The sequence below is a fragment of the Chaetodon trifascialis genome, chromosome 22, assembly GCF_039877785.1.
Source record: "Chaetodon trifascialis isolate fChaTrf1 chromosome 22, fChaTrf1.hap1, whole genome shotgun sequence".
Lineage (NCBI taxonomy): Eukaryota > Metazoa > Chordata > Actinopteri > Chaetodontiformes > Chaetodontidae > Chaetodon > Chaetodon trifascialis.
In genome coordinates, this window is record NC_092077.1 from 8291976 (window position 1) to 8315112 (window position 23137).

The 23137-nt window shown below is 40.9% G+C and overlaps 2 protein-coding genes across 3 annotated transcripts in view; one reads left to right on the forward strand and one right to left on the reverse strand.

The window, feature by feature from the left end:
• cerk (ceramide kinase) overlaps nucleotides 1-11183 on the reverse strand; it is a 30375-nt gene extending 19192 nt beyond the window's left edge. Inside the window, exons 1-2 of the mRNA XM_070992451.1 lie at nucleotides 11036-11183; nucleotides 649-786 (exon numbers count right to left, since the gene is read on the reverse strand). Of these exons, the coding sequence (XP_070848552.1) occupies nucleotides 649-786; nucleotides 11036-11183 (286 nt within the window). The remainder of the gene's footprint in view (nucleotides 1-648; nucleotides 787-11035) is intronic.
• A 2433-nt stretch (nucleotides 11184-13616) lies between these two features.
• The window catches only part of tbc1d22a (TBC1 domain family, member 22a), a 109035-nt gene continuing 99514 nt past the window's right edge, over nucleotides 13617-23137 (forward strand). For both annotated transcript variants that reach the window (XM_070992450.1, XM_070992449.1), the window contains exons 1-5: nucleotides 13617-13828; nucleotides 14311-14367; nucleotides 16243-16426; nucleotides 16666-16915; nucleotides 20490-20672. In XM_070992450.1, the coding sequence (XP_070848551.1) occupies nucleotides 13767-13828; nucleotides 14311-14367; nucleotides 16243-16426; nucleotides 16666-16915; nucleotides 20490-20672 (736 nt within the window). In that variant the 5' untranslated portion in view covers nucleotides 13617-13766. The remainder of the gene's footprint in view (nucleotides 13829-14310; nucleotides 14368-16242; nucleotides 16427-16665; nucleotides 16916-20489; nucleotides 20673-23137) is intronic.

A 23137-nucleotide genomic window follows, 5' to 3' on the forward strand; every position in this document is an offset into this window, starting at 1 on the left:
CAGGATGTAAGTGATGGAACGTGTCTTTGATGCCAAGTTTCCACAGATCGTGGGAATGCAGCGGAGTCAGACTCGACACACTCTAATGCCAGTAAAAGCTCACATTAGTAAGGTAATTTTTTACATTTTCTGCGATAAATAATGTAAATCCGATCTTGTTTGGATTTAATCTAATGGCTCAAAATTAAGCATTAGCCCATAAGTCACTGGCATGCTGCCATCTTAGACCCAGTCAGCTAAGCTGTGAGGGTGCTCTCTTGTTAATGCATTACTTTCCGACTGTGGAGCTGTCTACGGGCTTATTTCCTGTGTCAGATCACTTGTGATTGGTGGAGTGAACACAAGCTCTTGGCACACTTGCCCAAAAACAAAAGACGCTGCATCTCTTTCTGCAAGGAGCAATTCGGTGATTAAGTAATGCACATCCATAAAGAACGAGGACGTGTGGAAGGTAATTTTAAAAAGGATAAAAATCAATACGGTAAAAGCTGAGATGTCCTTACTTTTAGTCCCTTATATGGGTCAAGGATCCTCCACTTGCCATAATGCAGACCTTTATTTTCTCAGACCTGACATAACCACAGAAGACATCAAACTGACTTTGAGGTGTAAAATCAGTGTAATGTCCCTTTAAGTGTGGTTTCATACCTGTGAATGCATAGGGACACGGCGGGGAGATCTGCTTCGCTTTGTTCTGACTCCTCCTGGTCTCTGCGTTGTCCTGGTCATCGTCTTTGGTCTTGTGGACGGCCACTATTTCACACACTTTGACAGCATGGCTGTGTGCTGGAGAGACATTAATAAATGATTGTATTACTTAGCTGCATTACACAATAACAAAGCATGGTGCTCTTTTGACAGCACAGTCAGTCTGTGTAGTAAATTGCCACGTGCATGGACACACACACTGACAAAGCAAAGGAACTGTGGAAATGACTATTATTGCAAAACTGCACTGTTAACAAAAGCATCCATCATTTTTGTTGATCATTAAAGCTGCAATAATGAGTATTTTTTATAACAATGGCTCACATGATCATGTGTAATGTAAAATGGTTGGATCAAAGAGACAAACCCACAAAGACTTATCACCCGACTCTGCGTTCCCTCAGCTCTCCGAGCTTGTTTCAGATAACTGTTTTGGTTTTATGGCCCACGGCCTTTACTGTTTATTGTTTTGGTTCAGTCTCGCCGCTCTCATCTGCCTCATTTCCAGATGTAAAAGGCAGCTGTTTCAATGAAAAAGCTCAGATAAAGCCACTCCACGCTTCCTGCCCAGCACCACATGGCGCACAAAGTTTGTGACTAGCTTATAAACATTTGGTAGCTAATGGCCTGAACATTTTCCTGAGCAGGTGGTGCAGACCAAAACAGAGCTAAATGTAGAGTGAAAATTGGATTCATCAAATGAGACGTGACTTCAAATAAGTGCTAATAATGCCCTGTTTGAACTGGATGTGTAAACAGGCAACTGTTCGCTAATAAATTAGCCTGATTTCAATGGTGATAACAACTGTAGAGTTTACAGCTTGTTTCCACTTCACCCCAGAGGCAAAAAAACCCTACATTTTCCCTTAAAAATGACATGAAATGAAATCTGATTCATCCACTCAGTTACAAAGGTATCTTGTCTTAAGATGACCTTAGACTGGCAGCCGACCATCGATTCCACAGACAGCACAATCAATGGGAGGAATATGGCAGCCATATCCCGAGAGAACTGGTGAGTGTTTGGGAAGAAACTGCGTCCTCTTGCTCTTGTTTCCCACATGGACGGGATTCAGGCTGCTTGTTTAAAATTACTTTAGGATGAAAAGGACTTTGGCAGTGTTTGAATGGTCTGTTGAAGAGATGGGGTGGGTCAGCTGCCTTAAAGGATTTAATGGATGTCTAAAACAGAATAACCAGGGAAAATCCAGAAAGGGCAATGAAATCATGAAAGACTAGCTTAAACACCCACGATATGGACTGTAAAAAGGTGCGACTCAATGCTCTGCAGGTGATGCCTCAATATTCTACACTAGATCTCGTAATACAGCCTTCCCCTGTGACCGGTTTCTATATTTAAATCCAGAAAATCTGAGCATTCAAGCACAATAGATGGCTACGCTCCTGACGGAACAAATTCAAAAGTGCACTTTGTACTAGGAAAGGACAATATTACTCACAATGAGTTTAACTGACCTCTTCAACTGCATCACACACAGACATTCCAGTCTCTCCGACAAATTTATTCAGCTGATAGGGTGAAATGGATGGGAGGGAGGCATGACATATTATTTCTCTCCTGGGAGTCTGAGGGAATAGGATTTCATTTCTTTCTCAAATAAAAATGATGCGCCATGCAGGCATGAATAACTTTATGGCCATCGATATTCACACTTTGACAAATAGGAAGAGTTATGGCCATGTGGGTAATGGCTTTATTTAAAAAAAAAAGAATGAGGAGTTTCAACTATTTGAAAAATGGCACCCAGCGCTCTGCCAAAGTGATTGCGGGTGTTGAATTAGAATATATAATGGATTAGTTCAAGTTATTGTGACTTACAGTAAACATACCATTCATTTTTTAAAGTGCTTGTCCTGTCCAGCCATGGTTTCAATTCACCTCACCTGCATGTCTTCGGACTCAGGGAAGAAACCATCACTTCGACTGTGTTAAAATGTTAATTTAAGCACACCCTGCGCGCATGTGCGGGGAGATAGCTGAGACTCAAATCTACTCTCGCTGTTGTTTCTGTTGTGCAGCATGTCATGCTGATAGTTTGACTTATCACGGAGATGTGCTGACAAAATAGACACGGTCTATTGAGGAGGATGGACTAACATGTCAAAAATCATTTCATGCAAGCGTACACAGATAAGCAGAAGCAGATTAGCTTTGGCAAAATGTTGCATGTTGACAGTGAAAACTATAGTCAGAATGAACCCAAGATTACAGCAAACTGTATTAGATTCAAGATAATTCAACATTCTTGCATTTGCTGTTTATATTTTGTATCCAAGCACCAAACTTGTACCCAAGTTGTGCCAAAACACTCAGTGGAATATATTAGAATATCTTATCTCGTATCTAACACATTTGCATGTTTGTTATCTTAAGCTCCCCTGTTTCCGGAGAAGAAATATGAAAAATGCATGAAATCTTGTCCGTGTTAGCCTGGTAGGCAAATCTACTCCTGTCAAAGAAAAAACAAAAAGCCAACGTTCATCATTGAGTCAGCACAGGAAGTGTCTCTCTCTCTCTCTCTAGTCAGGCCCGTCCTTTGAACAACTTGGTCAAAGTAACCCTAGACGCAAGCACAAAGCCAGCAATCCCAGTGAACTGTGCTAGGCAAGGAACTGGAAACAATAGCTGACATTCCCACATTCTAACACTGCTCCAATAACCCTGCCACACATACTCACAGAGGCATCAACACACACACGCTCAGATATGCACACACCAGTGTACACAATAATCCCACACATAACCACACACAAATTCCCTACTTTTTAGCTCAGTGCAGTCCCTAAGCTACATGCTAAGCCCTCGGCCATACAACGCAGATCCTCTCTGCTCTGACATACTTTTCTTTGTGCTTGAAAAGAATCTTAGCACTGGCACTCAGCCAGTGTGTGCTGCCTATTCATACCACAGGGCTCAGTCAGTTCCTGTGAGCCGGAGAGGTCCACTACCTGCAAAAAGTCGGCTTTTCAGGAATTGGGGGGAATGTGTTCATTTTCAAACGTCTGGAACTTGCTCTGCACTTGGAAGCAAGCATTCGAATGTTTGTTCTGCTCCGGCAAAGCTGAGGCGATAAGCAAGAACACTGATAATAGAAGACTGGTGTTATTTAGGGTAATGTAATCTATCATTTACTTGTTTTGCGACGCTGTAAAAAATCAAAATTAGTGGCGACCAAGCCACTGCTTGATCAGTTACTCCAAATAAAAGACTTGGCAATGAAGTGTCACAGGGTGAGCCCTAAGAGACAAGCCACAAATAATGAGTCATGAAGAGGGCAGCCTAGATGAATAGCACAAAATAACAAACATTACTATTGTTGCATCAACAATATTCAAGGCGTATGTGATTAAACTAGTGTGACCTGCAGTGTGACGCTTTGAGTTTGCATTACTGACTCATGATTCCCAGCAGGGCCCAATGTAAATGCTTGAGACTGCAGGGGGTGATAATGATATCGGAGTTCTGGCAACTGTGTGTGTTGTTAAAAAAACATTTTTTCAAACTTTATCTCTGACGTGCCAAAAGTCAAGAAGTGGGCTGTACATGATCCCAAATGAGGTGATATCTAAACCCCTGAGTTACAACTGCTGAGGCCCAGTAACTCTGAAATTAATAATCAGTGTCTATTGAATATGAACATATGAATTTACAGGAGGAAACAGTTCGGTCCTGTCCAAAACAACAAAATCCTCCAACCAGGAAGTAAGGAATAGTTATGCACATAAAAGTCCATCGAAGCATAATCTGATGTTTTAATACTTCAGATCTTACACTGATTGGACAAAGAAGATATAAAGTGTTAATTATTGAGCTTACAGATTTTAGGATGCCAATTTCCTTTTGTGCAGAATGAGGCTACCTGTTAAACTATTAGCAGAAAGTGAATAGGTATATTTCAGAGATGCCAAACTATTCCAAATATTATGGGGAAACTCAAGCTTGAACTGAGACCTGACAAGTTGAGTGCCAGTGTAAATAAGGCCAAGTTCAAAGAGACAATCACATGGAATGAGGACAAGAAGCGGCACAGAGAATCCCAAAACTGTGGCATGCAAAACTCTATAAATGTGCAAGACAGGGACTGGACCACAAAGTCTGGCAATGTCTGTGCGTTGCTTTGCCCCGAGTGTGAATGTAATCCCCAACTCTGGCATTGTTTGTGCCTTTCTCCACTGAGCCAGAAACATCCAAGTCCTCAGGACTCAGGGAGCTGCTGGTTTCCATTCTAACCACATGAGATGGATTAACACCTGTGATGCACTGTTGTAATCTGTTCAGGGGCCAGGACCAGTTTGCAGATTTTTACACAATCTGTGATTGTATTGCACGTGATTGTACACACCAGTGGTTCTCAACATTTTTGGCTTGTGATTCCTTAAAATCAGGCTTGTCACAGGTTTCATAGGTCTGCATACTGTGACTAGTTGAGGGATTATTCCCTCTCAGAAGCCTACAAGTAAAAGTATTCAGTAGTTCCCACACATAAAAAACTGATGTTAGTCATCTGATCCATCAGATTTATCTTGGGACCCATGTCTCAGGTATGAAACCACTGCTATGGACAACACTCAATACTGTGTGTAATCTGTATGCTCTATCATTCCAACTAAATGCTATCTAAAAATGCAAGCATGAACAAACATAGTCTCTAATCAGCCGATGGCTGATTCATCCTGGTGTAGGATTTGGAAGAGCCTGCCAATGCCAGACTAGTGTAGTGGTTTAAGTACGTCACATTATGAGAAGAACTTCAGCATAAAGTTTAAAATCAGTGAAGTGGCCCTTTAACTACCTACAGCGTTAAAAATCCAGGGGTACTTGAAAAGGACTGAAAGTCACAGGTCTTTGCAATTACTGTTGCACAGTAAGAGAAGAAAGAGGATCTTTGTGTTAAAATAATGGGGCTTAGGAGGTCAGTTGATTTCAGGTCTTTTGCTAGAAATACTATCCACCATGTAATTCAATCTTGTTCAATCTGGCAGACACACACACTCAGGAAAAGGCAGCGCACAATTGTACCTTTTGGTGTACAAAAGCTTATCTTGTAGTGATATCCTTTCTTGCAAGTCAATTTTTGTACCCCAGAAAAGGCAACTTTTCTGTACATTTTTGGCCTTTTTCTGCCATTCTGGACAGGCAAATTTCACATGATCCCTCACAGGCTTCTCACCACTGTGTTAAGGCCTGGTCATACCAGAGAGCGGCACAAGAAACTCATTTGCACTTCCTTGTGAAATATTTGGTCCTAGAAGCTTTGGGGACTAAGCATCTACTTAATGGGGAAGTTGGGAAACCACTGCAGCTGGTGAGCTCACAGCTAACACACTATCCAGACAAGAACAAGATGGCGCTGGTCAGCCACAGTAGCCCCCTGAGCTTCTTTAAAATTTCTCTGTACTGTGCTTTTTCCCTTGTGACAACTGATGAGCTACCTTAACTGACTGACTGTACCTCAAGGGCTGACTAATCCAGTACAAACTCTGGAGACAACTTTGCACCTTTACAATGGACCAACAAGCACATGTACCTGTTATGATACATCTGTGAAAAATGTTTTTACTGGATTCATGATCCTGCTCATCCTGCTTCCCTAAACCTGGGTGGCATCCCACCTGACTGGATTCCACTGAAGACATTGGTTCCTTCATAGTGCCTCATCACATCTGTGAACTCATCATCACACCCTAGGTGTCTGGCACGTGGCTGTTTAAGAGACCCAACTCCAGACAATCTCATCAGCCCACATGTACAATGAGGAAGTGGATCATAGACGTGATGTGTGAAGAAGAGATTTTGTGGTTGTGTCTATCTCTGACAGCACAGCACCTGGCCTTACCTTCTTTTAGTCCTTTGACAAAAAGCTGTCATCATATTCATATTCTGCTCATACTCTGCACCCCTCCCTTTACACAGTGGATCAGTGAGTAATCCCTTTATTGTTACTGTGCTTTGGCACTGACAATGCGTTAGAGGTCCAGCCAGCGAAAGCTTAAGGAAATGCTTGTGTTCTTAGGCGTTTCCACACTATTCATGTTGTTTTCATGTCATTCCTATTTTGCCTTTACATATTGCATTCCAAGTGACATGCAACATGGGTGCAAGAGAGGGGATAAGATTCAACTAAGGGTGTGAAACTGAAAAAAATTTTAACGCTGGTGGGTGATGCAATTTAATATTAAGCATATTTGGCCCTGTCCGACCATGGAACAGATAGTTGTGCACAACCACACCGTCATCATCTGTTCACTGTCATTGTCATTGATTCTTTGTGTAATTAGCTTTTGGAGGTCGTACTTTTTATTCCTGTTGATCCAAGCTGCAGGTAAATAAATGCAATCGATGTAATGAAAGGACTTGTATAAACCGCAGTTTACCCAATCTCCAGCTGTCGTTTTCTGGCAGTGTTTATTTCTCTGTATCTCCCTCCCTCCCTATGCAGCCGTCTCTCAATGTACAGACAGGGCTGTGCATTGAGCACCAGCTTTAGATTACAAAGCACAGACCTGCCTGGGTACACATGGCAGTGAGCTGTCAAACAAGACATGTGGATTTCTCACAGGCACAATGGGTTTGTTAAACCAACGCTTAGGCAAACAGATGGAGAGAAGAGGACAGCAAAGGTGGAAGGTATAACAGGAGAACTGTCACTAGGGGTGCATAGACACTGCAAGTTCACTACCAATGCCAAAAGTAGCAGTCAATGCAAGTCATTATGCTTGATCTGAATGGTAAAATTACTTTTTAGTCACCCTGATTCTCTGTAAGGAACTCTGAATCTTCATATTCAGGTGTCACTCCAGCACTAAAACTCACTCAAACTCACCAAATATTATGTAAATTGCCATGATAATTGAGGGACATGCATGTTCCCCAGAGGATGACTCCTAATGATTTAGTTGATGGCCTGATTTTTCCTATATTGACACATGAGGTTTGTGGTTTTATTTTGTAATTAAAGGTCTCAAAATCTACAAAAAATTTTTGCACAGACATTCATGGTGCCCGAAGGACAAAGCCTTGATCTCTTCACTTTTCAACCAATGCCACAAAAAGGTCCAAATGCTAATCTGTCCAGTGAAATATCTCAACGTATACAGGCTGGATAGGCACAAAATGTTGTGGTCCCCACACGATGAATCCTCGTGACTTGCAGTGATTAATTTGCCAAAAAACTAATTAGCAAATGTTAGCATGTTAACATGCTCAACTAAAATGGTGACAGTAAATATTATACCAGGTAAACATCAGCATGTTAACATTCTGATGCTTAGCATTGAGCTCAAAGTCAAAGTCTCATAGAGCTGCTAGCATGGTTGTATTCTTTTTCTCAAAACTTTTGAGCTTTGCTGTAGTTCTGCCAGTGCTTGGTGTACAAAACTATGTAGCTTTGTTTTGCTTCTTTACTTGTTATATGTGGATTTTGCTATAGGATTTTATTACAGAGGATATTCTGTGGTGCTAATACCCTATTTCAGCCTGGTGTCCAATACTTCCACTATTGCTATAAGTGACTGTAACACATTGGATCTGTTTCCAGCTCTGCCATATGGGAAAGCAAATATCTAAACCCCCCGCTGGCCAAGAGAGATATCCAGGCTTAGAGGGCCTGAGGAAGTACTACTCGCTAAGCATAGTGATTTGGAGGAAAGGGGAGATGCTCTCTAAAGCATATGCCATGATTTATTCTAGATTTTCCTCCAAGATGGGATTGTGCATTGTATCAGAGGAGTGAGTGAGGCATTATGTGGACATAAGATTTGCTCTAGGCTCAGAGGCCATGCCATCTCAGTGATTGGATTTTGTTTGTGTGTCTGTGAGAGCAAATCTGTGAGTAAACAAATAAAAGTCCTGGCTGTCATGTTCCCTGCTCAGCACATCTAACTGACGAATGCTCTGATTCGACCAAATCCAGTTAAACGTCAAGCAGTAACATCCACTAATGTAGTCTAAACCAAAGAATCAAGACCAGTGATGTTTACCACTCATACAGTAGCAATCCCTCTTGGCATTTATGGCACTTGTGTGACAGCTTGATGTTTGCGAAAATACACTGTGCAAAAAATGGCAAATAAGAGCTGAAGAAGACCTGTCAAATTGAAGTCACGCTGCATGATTTTCTGCTATCAGCTGGGATTAACTTCTTCTGTCTTCTCAGTGCTGCAGCAGAGTCACTGATTTTCCTAACTTCTAAATCTCCTCCTGACTTACTTCATTTGCATTATTTCTGCTGTTGCAGGCACTGAACCTGTGACCACGCAGGTAAGGGGCCAGTGTCTTGAAACACCACGCCACCCTGCCAGCTCCAGAACAAATATCTCAAGGACATTTCACCAATTAGTATTAGGCAGCTGGAAAAGTATATAGCTCCAAATCTAAGGCACACTGCTGCAGAGCTGCACAGAGGGGCAAGTGTGGAATGCTTGTACATCCCATGATGTAGTCAGATGTGAAACACGTGGAGTCCACAAATTGAGCATTTTACAGACATTGTGGAACATTCCTCCCCATTTTAACTATAGTCACTGATAAACTAGACGATTAAGTTGTTTGAATGTGACTCTATTCCGTTTAGCAGTGGTGTTTGATATTTAATTTGCTGGATATTTATTACTGGCAAAAGTCTCCTTGTTTAATGGCAAACTCCAGGGTAACCGACCTGCTGTTGTCACAGTGATCACTGGGGGTGGGGGGGTGGGGGGGTTGATGTGGCCAGTTTGAACATTGACTCAATAAATGAAAGTCTTTATGGCAGGTTGTTCTAGGACACCTGATACCACTCCGAGGAAGGTCAATGGCCAGGTTTCAACTTGAAGTGTGCAGTGCCAGCTGTAATCACTTCACTCGATATGGTACAATAATTACAGACCAGAGAACTCATCTAGATGAACAAACATTAGCCTCGGGAGGTTATAAGGACACCTGGATTAAGTGGACGATGCCTGATGCAGAGGATGCAAAAGGCCAAAAAACGAAGTGCTGGTTGACAACCACAGTTACAAGTAAGCTACAGACCTTTAGTCCAATGCATGCTGGGATTCCACCTCACTGTGACTGTGGACTGGGTTGAACCATCTATTCATGAACTCATCACTAGCTTTAGAGTGTGTATGGAGTCCTTCCTAAATTCTTTGTAACTCATAGGTCGAGGTAGTTTCATACTTAAATGTTTTAGCCGGGTAAACTTCTGTGTGAGTTGGCTGCTATCACCTAGAGCCACAAGCTGGAGAATATCTGCCATAAATAACTTTTACAGCCCTTGTAAATTAATGTATGAAGTGGTTTTATTTACATATACCATACACAGAATGATGTGCACAGTTTGTTGTATTCATAAGGAAAACTATGCTAATCTAAGTAACAGTCATCTTGCCTGACGTTAGCATGTTTTGTAATTTCAATTAACCCATTATTTTATTCTGAAATGGACTTTCAAGCCTTGTTATGAAACAGCATTCCGATCCAGTGTCACGACACGTGTCGACCATATCCCATAAAACCTCTCTTCCTCTTCTCTCCAAAGGGGAACGGGCAAGCTAGCTTCATGCTAGTTTTGACAGCTAGCTTAGTTAGCTGAGCAACAGCGCCACCTGGCAGCTGGAGGGTGCAGCACTTTTTGAGAAAAGTCTGCCTCTTTTTATCAAACTCTCCTGAATAGACTCTCACAGTGACCGAGCTGAAAACCCAGCTAGTTTTTTGTTCCTTATCCTTAAGAGCTGACATTTCGGAGCCTTTCAAAAAGCTCACTGGGGAAGAAACCCCCTTTCATAAGTGTTCACAGAATGAGTGAACTCCATCCTGGGGGACATATTAAAGAACAGTCAACCCCTCCCTGTGTTTGCTTTGAGAGAAACAGAGTCTTCTAATCAGGCTATCTGTGACTGAGGAGCCACCTGTGCGACCTGCTCTTGTCAGTGTGCAGACCTCAGCTACAGAAGCGACATGACCCGACCGTGTCCCCCTCAACATGTGCATGATCCTGATAAGGAGCGCAGGTTGGGAAGACGGCTGCTCTGCATGGGTGACAATGGTTAGCATTTACTGGAGGGAAAGACTGAATATCAAGCTGAATATTGGTTGAAAAATCCTTAAAAAAACAAAAACAAACAAAAAACAAAAACATATTCCTTAAAAGTTTTGACCGTTTAAATATTTATTTTTCTATTTTTTCCTCTTCTTCTACTTCTAACAGGACTAGTTGGGCTGTTTGACATTTATTTCCTAACTTTAAAGACATGTCGTTGTTGTTGTTTTGGTGGCATTATAACAAAGGCATCAAACTCATTCATTTCTGCATGTTACACTTACCTGTTTGAAAAACGCTGCTGATGCCAGAGCGTCGTTTCTTGCTCTTCTCAGTTTCCTTCCACGCCAAAACACTGGTGCTTAGAATAACTTCTACCTGTCGGTGCTTCTGAAAAAGCCTCGATGAAAGTAACCTGCTCTGTTTTTCCATGTTATCGGCGTTGTCGTCCGATCGTTTACATTTTAACTTTGTCACAGCCTGCTGAACAAAACGCGTCCAGCGTCTGAAGTGCGTTGAGCGGTGATCCGGTCGGCCCGAGCTCTCAGGAGGTGTGGGGACTACAACAAAGATCGTCTCTGAACATAATGACTCACTCCATAGTAATGTTGAAACTGGCCTATTTTCCAATCGGTGCTGTCCTGCAACGGACTAATAATAATGATATCCCCATTTACTATGAAGAAAACACTGAAATGAATGAGTGAAAATGAAAATCCGTTGATTTTTTTTTCTTAAAAATTATTATCCTATTTTTTGACGATTCATTCCAAGTAAATAATCTTGTAGCCCTGTTCTTCCATCAAAATTCTGTCACTTTACTTCTTATGAAACAAAAACACTTGTAGCTACCCCCCCTCCATAATTGAAAAACAAATTGTAAAAAGTATTGGATATTAATTCTGTTATTAGCCCTAAAGTTTGGTTAATGTGCGAATTTATTTGAAAATAAAATAAATAAACAAAATATTTCTATGTTTTGACAGAACTTGAAAACACTATATATTGTTACCATTCCCATATTTTACATTTCCCCATACTAGGTTGCTTATTTCTTTATTTCCCCTTGTTTAACTTGTTCATATTTTTCAATATTCCTTGTTTATATTGCTTGTTTGCTATTTAATGTCTTTTTACTGATGCCCTCTATTTTTTGCTATCCACTTTGCTGCTGTAATACCGGAAATTTCCCCACTGTGGGACTAATAAAGGAATCTTATCTTATCTTATCTCATCTTATCTTATCTTATCTTATAGGCTATCTCCTGCTGATGTAATACACCTTTTCCACTAACAGACCCTGGCGGCATGTTGGGCGTTTGCGGTTCTTAGAAACCGTGACAGAGTGAGAGCTCATGCTTTTTATTCTCTCTGCTTCAGTCCTGTGGAACAAACGCTGCGTCGGCACACACACACACACACACACACACACACACACACACACACACACACACACACACACACACACACACACACACACACACACACACACACACACACACACACTTCGTAATTCATAACTCAGAGCTGTTAGATGCTGTCATACTGTTCTAGACTGAAGAGCTGAATAATTACCAGAACACCTCATAACCTTCCCACAGCAATGAGGCAAACAACAGCATTAACAAAAATGATGAACAAACTGTGTTTAAGTGGGTTTGCCCTCCATAATAACAGCCTTACCTCTGCTTTTTGCTGAGTGGACTGGGCTGACTTTTGTTTGATGCATGTAACAATAAAGATTTCTCCGGTCTCTCTTTCTCTTTGTAAGACAGAGAGTGAGAGACATAATATGAAGGGAATCAGAGGATGTGTTGTCAAAGTAAACCCTTTTTCTTCTAGTGTTGAACAAAGAGCACTTTCATATTCAAACCTCCAAAGGTCAATAACATTTTGTGCAGGCAACAGAATTTCTTGAAAGTGTAATGAAAGTGTTGTACCATAGGCTTCCTTTTAAATGAAAACTATTCCTTTTGGAACAGGACACTCTAACTTCACTATCCAATTTACATTATTGGTGAGGATGAAGGAAAATGCAACACTGTATTGCAGTTGTAGACAAATATGTGCACATATGTGACTACTGAACCCAAGCTTAAGTGTATGTTAAAACATTTACATGATTTTAAATCAGTTACACCTCTATAGTCCCAGTGCAACAGAGAATGTCTGTTCATGTTTACGAGTCACAGCCTATTCATTTTGCCAAATGAGGATTAATATAAACTGGTGTTAATCTGAATTTACTAACTGGAATTACAACATCTGACCCCAGATACAACGCTGAAACTGTTTTATAACTAAATGTTACTCTTAAATGAATAAAAAGAAATGAACAAACTAAACATATAGGCATGTTTTTTCACAGTGCCTGTAAAAACTGGCCCATGGTTGAACCTGACCTAACACTTATTTAGGGTCAGAGTCTCTTTGCAAATAAGATATCTTGCTGGTGCATTTTGGTGTAATCCTGCTGTAAGCAATAGTCATTGCATCACTCAGTATCATTTTAGATTATTTTATATTCTATGAACACCTCATCCTATAAAACTTGTGTCTGAATAGGAATTCATGAGTACCACCTTTTGCAAGCGACTCTAAACAATAGTAAACCTTACAAAACTATACATACATCGTCTTATACTGTACCTATAAAATGGAAATAAATGGCAAGCATTTTTCTCTCCCTGTCCTTGGTCCTGATGCTGATGGTCTCTCTCTTGATTGACACACAGCTTGCAGCTTCTGTCAGCATAGCCCAGACAGCGGACCATGACGTCAGTAGTTTCTCACTTCACCTAACAGCGGATCTCACTTGTGATTGGCTTACAACGAGGAAGTGTCAGTGCAGCCAATCACAGAAGCGGTTAGTTGCCGATTAGACAGTATCAACATGGCAGCTTTCTGAGTTTTGGAGGAGGGGACCTGGTGTAAATAAACACAAATTTCACGTTTTACAGTTAACGACAGCGTTCGCGTGTTTGTGTTCAGGACTGGTTGGGCCGTAGAGGTAAAATGTCGACTGACGGAAATAAAAAACAGTTCTGGAAAAGAAGCGCAGCGAAGGTTCCTGGCAGGTGAGTGACGTGTTCCCTCCTGTCGGCTAGCTTAGCGTAGCTAGCCTTACTCAACTGACGCCTCACTGTTGAGCTTCAAACGCAACTTTCACTTTCACTGACGCTCCCGAAGTATTGCACAAAGTCTGCGAGTTTCACCCTTTGTAACATACCAGTGTTTGTGATAAATTCGTCTCGCGGACACAGTTTACACATTTCTGCTGTTAGCTGGCTAAGAGCTAAGTTGCTAACAGCGGCTAACAGTTGAGCAATTTAGACACACCGCAGTCTCAAAGTTGTTTCTGATGATACAGATACGATTTCATATTACAGAGTAGCTATGTTCTTACTACCATTTTAAGCCGTTTTCACCACAATCAGTCGCAGTATAATAGTGTTAGCTGGTATTGTTTGGGGTATTATGAAGCTAACATAGCTAGCTTGACAGCCAGTTATGAATTGCTAGCTCATTCATTTGCATTCTGTCTTCCTCACTTCCTCAGCATTCAGCATGTGTATGGCGCACAACATCCACCTTTCGACCCGCTTCTTCATGCTAAGTAAGTTCTATATACTTTGTCATTGCAGGTAAATGCTCTACGATGCTTTCTGAATAGTTTGGACAAGTGCTATACTTTTGCTAATATAAGTTTCTGTGCTGATGCTAACCGTTTGCATCAGTTGATAAACTACACGAAAGCTTAACTGAAGCTGAAGTTGACATTCGTTCAGGACTACAATCACTGGTTCACCGGAGCCTTTGTTGTTTCTTTCGTCTCATTTCACCACAAGTGCCAGTAGAGAGTGATTATTTGGCAGAAGACTTTAAAAAAAACAAAACAGCAAAAATCTTAAAAGGAAGTTACCCAGCCACTCACAGAAGGACGAAAACTGCTGTGGCATGGACTGATAGTGTGAAACAGCCACATCCTGACCAGGAATGTGGAAGCGTCTGTTTTGGTATGTGATAGCTGACACCAGCTGTGACATCATTGACTGCGATGTGGCCATAATTGTCTTATCTTTCTTTTTTTGCACTAAATGGCCTGTCCTGTTCTGCAGTGTCAGTGTAAGTGAACCTATCAAAAAATTTAGTTGCATTGCTGGGTAGACAGGAAATAAGAAACAAGACATACTTTCTTTTTTTTTTTTTTTTAACTTGTTTGAATATGTTCAGTACAAACAGATTATGTTAAATGATTTAAAGATATATGAATTGAAGTGGAAGTTGGAAGTTATGTCATTATTTCAGGACCACAGGGTATTGTACCTACACAGGTCTTGGGTGTGTGGAAGTATGTGAATGAATTAATGCTTAAATAAACTATAATTAATAAGAAAACACTGGACTTTAAAGTAACTATTTTATGTACACACAATAAAAAACCATAAAAAGTTAGAATCTTGAATTGGAAAGTTTCTGGAAAACATTTTTAATTAATCGTCGTCATTTACTTCTGCAGGAAATAGTTTAGACTTTTCGGACTCTACCTATCTCATTTTTTGCCAACGTGTACAGACACACACAGACTTGCACGCAGATAGAAGAAACAGCCTATTATTATTCCGTAATAATCCTTTTATTTCTCCTGACTGATATTTAATCATGTAGATTTCCACAGAGAGTTGAATTTAATTTGCTTGTTTTTTGTCAGACTCTCTTTTTTCTTCTGAGTCATGATGGGAGTAAGCTCATGTGGACAAGTCTCTCTCTTTATTATGGTAATCTTTGTCTTTGTAAGAAATCAGAGCACCTTCCTCCCTCCACCCCCTCCTTCCCCAATGCACGATAAAACGGGAAAGATTGAGTTTAATTGAATTTTTCTGTTGCATTTCTTGTTCCTGCTGGTGTCCTTGCAGCACAGAGACAGCAACTCAGTGAAATTTTGTCTTTTCAACATGGCCAGATTCAGTCTTGATTGGTGTTAGAGGCTTTTGACTGATGTGTTTAAGATGAAGAGTCTGTGTGTGTAGAGGTGGTGACTCACACACCTACTGTATGTGTTTTATTGTGAGCGTCCTGTTTTATTGCTGGTAATTCTTTCAATGCCAATGTCAATTTGTAAAATGTGGATATTTTAATGACTTTGCCCAGGCCAAATGTTAATGAATTAATTAATTGTTAATCCGTTCTCTTTTTTCAAAGCCCGAGTGTTCTTTTATTTCTTTGCCCACCTGTCTGTGTCAAAATGATTCACTTCACATCTGTCTTTTTTCCCATCATCCTCAATCTCTGTCCTTTTTCCTCCCTTATCGCCACTGTGCTTCTTTATCGGCATCTCTTCTTCTCTTATTTCCTGCCTGTTTGCCACTTCTGCTTTTTTTCCTTTCCAACACCTGACCCCCACCCTGCCTCTCCTTTTCTCTCAATTTCTTTAATCTTATCCTCTTTCCCTTATCTTCTCTGTTTTCTTGGCCCTGTCATTGTCCTCCAGCCTGATTAAAGCAGGTAACAAGCCTCCTCCGGCCACGCCAGGCAAACCTAAGAAGGCTACCACCTTCCAGGAGTTTGAGAGCATCACAAGTGATGCCTGGGATGTTGGGGATGATGACGATGAGTTGCTGGCCATGGCTGCACAAAACCTCAATATCGAGGTGGTCATGGAGACAGCAAACAAGGTGAACAACTCAGCTGCAGTGACTTTCTATGGAACAATGCATGCTTTTCTGCCACAGAGGCTTGGTCAAAGGACAGGTGCCCTGTTAGTACATATACACATTAAAGTCAAGTTGATGGTTTAATTTGCATATTACAGAAAATTACACACTTTTATAATACTGTTCAACAAGTTCTGTTTGTTATCAGCAAAACCGAAGACTTTCCAATGGCTCACCTTGTTTTTCTGTTCACTGAACAGGTGATTGAGAATCATAGCAAGCAGCAGGAGAGACAGAGGCAGGATGACACAACAGAGCTGGAACAGAGGGAAGAGGACACTCAGGAGGAGGTGGTAGAGGACGAGGAGGAGGATGAGGAAGAGGAGGAGGACAGGGTGGAGGAAGGAGACGTGACCAGCCCAGAGGTGTCGTTTGCCTCCCAGAGCAGCCCTTATACTGATGGCCGCCTAGTGAAGTCCCACAGCGAAGCTCCAATTGGGTCACCGAAAGGTTAGTGAACACCATTGCTCAGTGTCCAAAAAGTTTTCTGGCTCACCTGCCTAGTCAAAGCGAGGCTGCTTTTGCTTTTAAGTGCACCAGTGTCATGGTAGATTTTAGAAAGACTCACTGAAACTCAACAGTTGTTCCTTACCTGAGCAAAAGTTTTACCCGATTCGACATCCAAGTTTGGTTATTATTCTGTTGTGTTTCTGTATGTTCTTGTCACATTTATTTTAGTGTAACTATAAACAGGGTGTTTGGCCAGTATATCCTGTGGTGATAAGGGTTAAGTTTTGGGGAAACAATATAGAAATGTTGCCATATCAACTTTTAATGAAATGCTATAAATAGTAGAACACATTCTGGATTTTAGAGATCAACTAACTCAGTTTTACATTATTGTTTGTCTGCATAATTCTTTGCGTTTTCTAAGTTAATGTGGTGTCACAGCAGCTTTATGTCACCACATTTAAATAGCATCACGTATCAACAGAACCAGAGAAAATATTTGGCAGATGTTCTCATTCTGTAGAGCAGAGTTACTGATAGACTGCCAATGTTGAGCTTTGATTGGACTTGCATGTGGTTTAGACAGTGTACAGTGCGCAGCACTGACACAGTTTGTGAACACGCAAAGATGAAAAACTTCATAACGACCACATTCAGATTTTTGTTATAAGATAGTAGCAAGTGCTGCAAGTGATACCTATTTATAGATACTGATGGGTTATGTCAGACCACGCTGTCATCCCGCTCTCTCATAACCAAAATGCAAACAAACAAAGAGAAGGAATACACTGTAGTGTAGGTTACTGTAGTATTCCCTGAGGCATTTGTTTCTGCCCCTTCCTCTCCTTGTACCTTCCTCGACTCTTATACACAAACATCAAATGACAGCAGAAAGAAACACTTTCCCTTCTACTCCACTTCAGTTTGGGTCTGTGCTCCCTGAGCACCTTAGTTTAACCTTGTAATGTGCAACAACTGCTCTGCCATGACTCCTGTTATTGCTGTGTCACAGTTCCAGACCTCTTCCAAATATCATTTCAGTATTACAAGTTTTTTACTTAAAACGGGGCCCAGCAGCACTTTATAGCAATGCAGAATCCACGTGATAAACACTTGTAAACACATGGAAGAAGAATGTCGTGAAGAGATGGATCGACTGTCGCTTGATAGAATCTAACATCAGCAGCAATATCAGGAGAGGTGGTGTATTGTGACCTGTCTGCCAGGTCACATGCCTTTCTGCGTGATTGTCTGCCATTCTCTCTGTTGCTGTGTTTAGATACAGATAACATAAGAAGCCTGTCTCCCTCAGGCAGTTCCTCTTGTCTCTTCAGAGAAGACGACGTTCAGGCTTGCATGCGCTGCAACGTTGTGTACAGGGATATGTAAGACGACACCTTTTGGGCCTCTAGTGAGGATGTTGCGAAAACACTGAAGCTTATGTACCAGCCTCAATCCATGCACACTCACTGTACCTGGCAGGTGGGCAAAGGAATTGACATGCACAGTTTGAGTTAGGTTGACTGCTGGTTTGCTGTGTCTCATTTCACTGTAGATTTAATTCGCCTCTGCTTTTGCTCGTCCTCTCTTCTCTTCTTGCTTTGAATGTGCGAGCTGACAGTGAGAAATAGCATGAACACATTTGTCCCAGTCTAATTAGATAATGGCACACAGCATGGCTTTTATTCGTGAGGCCCAGACTCTCTCCATATACTAATACATTATAAACTCATACTTGGCACTGTCCATCTCTCTTACCCTGCAGCTTAGAGAGAAAGGGACTCACAAGTACACTCATACAGAGACGCTGGTGGTCATCAGGCTGTCTGAAGCTTCTGGTGTTGTGTCTTTTGATTTTTCATTTTTCATTCTCTGTAATGGAGGCTGGAGAACCACTATCTATTTGCATGTTTTCATATATATATATATATATATATATATATATTTTCCTTCCTTATTTGTAATAATTGATGCAGCATACTGTGCGCTGTGCAGTACTCTGACAAGTGAACATTACTAACTTCCTTGAGCTTGGCTTTGTCTTTTATAGCCCTTTAAAAGTTATTAAATGGACTATCAAAATGGCTTATTGTTAAAATCACACAAAAGGTTCCACTGCAAAGAAGCTTCTGTTGGCTTTAATAATCTTTTTTAATTTTTGTAAGTGCAAATAAAGCAGTTGAGAACAGATTTGTAGCTTTTTATTTGTTCCTGTAAAAACTGAAAAGGGTATTAAAATAGGCAGCATTCCAGTTTTCTTAATTGCAGTGAAGCGTTTGTGTGAATACACGCAGTATATGTGTCGTGGTTTGCTGTAACACTGAAGAAGTTGGCAGTGCTGTTCACAGGGATGTTTATGAACTTTTGTTTAGTGTTGAGTGTGACAGAAGGAGCACCCTTTTACACACTGCAGTCCCGACCTCACCAGCTTGTTCATAACTTGTGTGCATGGTTTGCCACTGTTTTTCTCTGTTCTGTCTTTTTTTTAAAAGCACATCTGGGGGAACATGTGGCCCTCAGCAGACTGAATGAATGCATTTATCTGCAAGTTATAAAGGCTTCACAGTTGAATCACAAAATCTGCAACAGCTACAGCTGCTGCCATCCTTGGGGCCCATTGCAAAACAAGCCACTAACAGTAACTGCTTTCATTAGCACCTTGCTTGGAACCACAGAAAAATGCTTAAAGACAGTACTCCTGTGTGTTTCTAAATTTAGGTTTTTATGGCATGATGTAATTCGTAGTCTTTGCTAAATTCCTACTCTTAAGTTCTTTGTGTAACACAGGAAAGACTTGTAGATCTAAAAATATCTGCTCACTTAACCTGAAAATGCAGTTCCTCCACTTGAATTCGGGACCTAGCTAACTAGTCAGCAAGCTAAGATGGGAAGTTGCTGCGCACAGCAGTTACTGTGCAGCCACTAATCACTGTTATTCACATCATGTCACCTCACCACTGCTCAAGTTAAAGCCTACTGTAGGCAGAGAACATTTTCCCCTCCACAGGAAGAGGCCAGTTTAAGTTTAAGAGAGCAATACCAAAAATGCTCTGTTCAGAAGATGCTGGGCTCAATAATGTTGGGTCTTTCTCATTCTCCTTCTCATCTAGCTTTATCAGGTTAAAATTGTAATTTGTCCAATACTTTTTGTCCAGTTAATGAAACAAATTACATTTGTCTCAACCTCAGCTGTACTTTGGGTGATAATGAGCAAATATTAGCATGCTAACATGGTAAACTAAGATGGTAAGCATTCTACTTGCTAAACATTAGGCTGTTAGTTGTCATTGTGAGAATGTTCACATTTAGCTCAAAGCACCACTGTGCTGCTCATACAGCTGCTAGCATGGCTGTAGACTCTCACTCTTGTTTTACTGGATTTTACAGAAGAACTTTAAAATCAGATATTAACAGCAGTTCTAAACAGAGGCACTTCTATGGTTGGCTTGATAATTTACCAGCGTATACTATGTGCTACATCATCTGAAAGCCCTTTGTTTGTTTTGTGTCAGTTGAGTTGTGTGTGTGCTTGCGTGTATGTGTTTATGTAATAAACTCTTTATCCTCCCACCAGATGCAGCAGGTGAGCATGCAGCCCTCCACAGACAACGGTCCCTGCCCCACCGACCGCCCGTCATCCCACTCGTGGCTCGCATGGCTGACCAGAACACATCTGGCACCCCGGCCATGACCGAAAGGGAAGCGTCCCGTCTGGATAAGTTCAAACAGTTGTTGGCTGGGCCCAACACAGATCTGGGTAAGAGATACTCATCCAAAAGTCTCCGTGTTTGTAACGATGTGCGCTCTTGGATAGTCCTCTGGTCTCCCTGTTGCTCTTGTCTTGTACTACATTTCTCAGCTTTTGTCGTTTTTTTTATTTTTTCTCCATTTCTTCTTTTTGTTCTCTAAGCGCTTTCACTTTTTCACTTCCTTGCACACTTTTGCCTCTCACTCTGAGTTTGCTCTCTCTGTCTGCCAGCTGTGCTGCGCTTTTAACGATGCTGTGAGTGGGAAAGTCATCCAGCCATCTGGACATGCAGATTACAAGGGGAAAAAAATACCACCAACAACAAAAGCAAATGACAGGCCTTTGTTCTAACCACACGACAGGCCTTTATTGTTTATCCAACCCCAGAGATTGTTTGCTACCACTGCCACCCCAGTGGCTAGGAAATCCTTGCAGACATCCCTCTTTACAGTTGACTTTGTGCCCTCAGAGACTAACTTTTTGCAACTGCAATGTGGTAACTCTTTGACGAGTCAATTTACTACATCAAAGCTAATTTAGCCTGTTCAGGTGAACATCCAGCCAGTGACGGGTCTGTTACCAACGAACAGAATGTTATGTGATTTAACACTTATTCTCACTGTTAAACAGCAGTAGCTGCCATGAATATGAAGAGTTTGTTCATAGATTTTAAAACTAAGGCTGTGTGGAATAAAGATGGCAAAGCAATGACTCTTGATCTAAAAAAATTAGGGCTGTCAGTTTAACGCATTAATTAGATTAATTAATTACGCTGCAAATTAACGCGCTATAAAAATTAACGCAATTAATCATGAGTGGCAAGTCAATGCGCAAGCATTTTAAATTTGGCCCTTTGAGTGACCCGTAGGCTGCAGTGGCAGGTCGCATATTACCTGCGCCACTAGTCAAAAGCAGGGTGACAACAGACATGGATGCGACACCGGAGAGCGAGGCAAGCCTACTTGGACCTTTGAACGGCAAGTTTATTTATAAAAAAGAACAAAGACGGGACTATTAACAAGAACGCAGTGATTTGTACCTTGCGTAAAAAAGAATTTTCCTATCACCGTAGCAGCTCCAGCCTGAATTATCATTTAAACGCTAAACATGTAGTTGCTGCTAATTCTTTATCTGGGGACCTTTAGCAGATATGAGATTAAAATGCGATTAATTAGATTAATTAATTACAAATCCTGTAATTAATTAGATTAATTTTTTTAATCGCCTGACAGCACTAAAAAAAATATCACAGTTCATGGCGGCATCTGAAGGGAAATCCACCACTGGGGGGAGCACATCAACCCATTGCACAGGACAAGATCGCGGCCCCTACCCTAACCCTGATCAAACATCACATTTGTTTTTAGGCAGTCAGTTAACAATAATAAGACTTTTTCAAGGTAAAAAAATAAAAGCAAAACATATTGAATATATTGTTCCTTGAATTAACAACACTAATAATCACTATCAAACTCCATCATAATGTGTAGCAGTCTGTCGTAACAGTCAAGGCCTCTTGCTTGGAATCAATCCCCTGGATGAGGACACAGGATTTGTGCAGGCTGTGAAAATGTGTGACCAAAGAAAATTGTGCTTTAAATTGAAGTTAATTCCAAAGTGTATTCCCATGACTTTAGTTAGTTGTGGAAAAAGCAGAGACTGAACTTCAAAGTGTTGGAGTTGTGTGGATTATCCGACTGCCAAACTCTTTGTAAAATCTCTGTTAAGAGCCCTCTTGAGTTCAGATGCGTTCTGGTTTAACATTCAGGATGTACATCTGTTGTCCTTGAGTGGTTTCTGTGTGTGTGTACCGCACTATGTGTGTGCATATGTGTGTGCTTAGTGCACCTGACACAAGGGGAGCATGAAGTGAGACCGGAGGAGAAAATTGAAAAAAAAAAAAAAAAGGGTAAATTCAAAAGGAGTGTGTCTGAGAGATTTCACAGCAGAAATGGCACATTTCAAATACTGTAGCCACCATTCTCAAATGATAGCTGTGGTCTTAATTTCCCACAACTGAAGAGGTGATCAGGCATTAATTGGAGACAGGCTATTATTAGAAACAAGTTGTTTGGTCATTTATGAATTGCCGTATTCATTTGAAATATATCAATATTAATAGTAATATTAACCTCTTGCTTTCTGGTTAATAAATGACATATCTGAGACATTTACTTCTTGGGACTTCAGCCAATTGATATATTTGCAATAAGCTAATATTAGCTGATATATTGGCTCGGGCAAGCTCTAATTTCCAGCGTCAAAATTCCCTCCAGTTATATGCATTTAAACAGAAGGTCTAAGCATTTCTTCAGATGTTCCTCAGTACATTTGTTATACTAGTAATGATGAATGATAATGTGCATTACCACCGATAGATTATCTTGACCAGTGTGTTAACCCGCACCCGAAAATCATATTTTGTCAACAGACGTGGCTGGTTTACAATTCGAATAAAAATGTGTGTGTTTGCT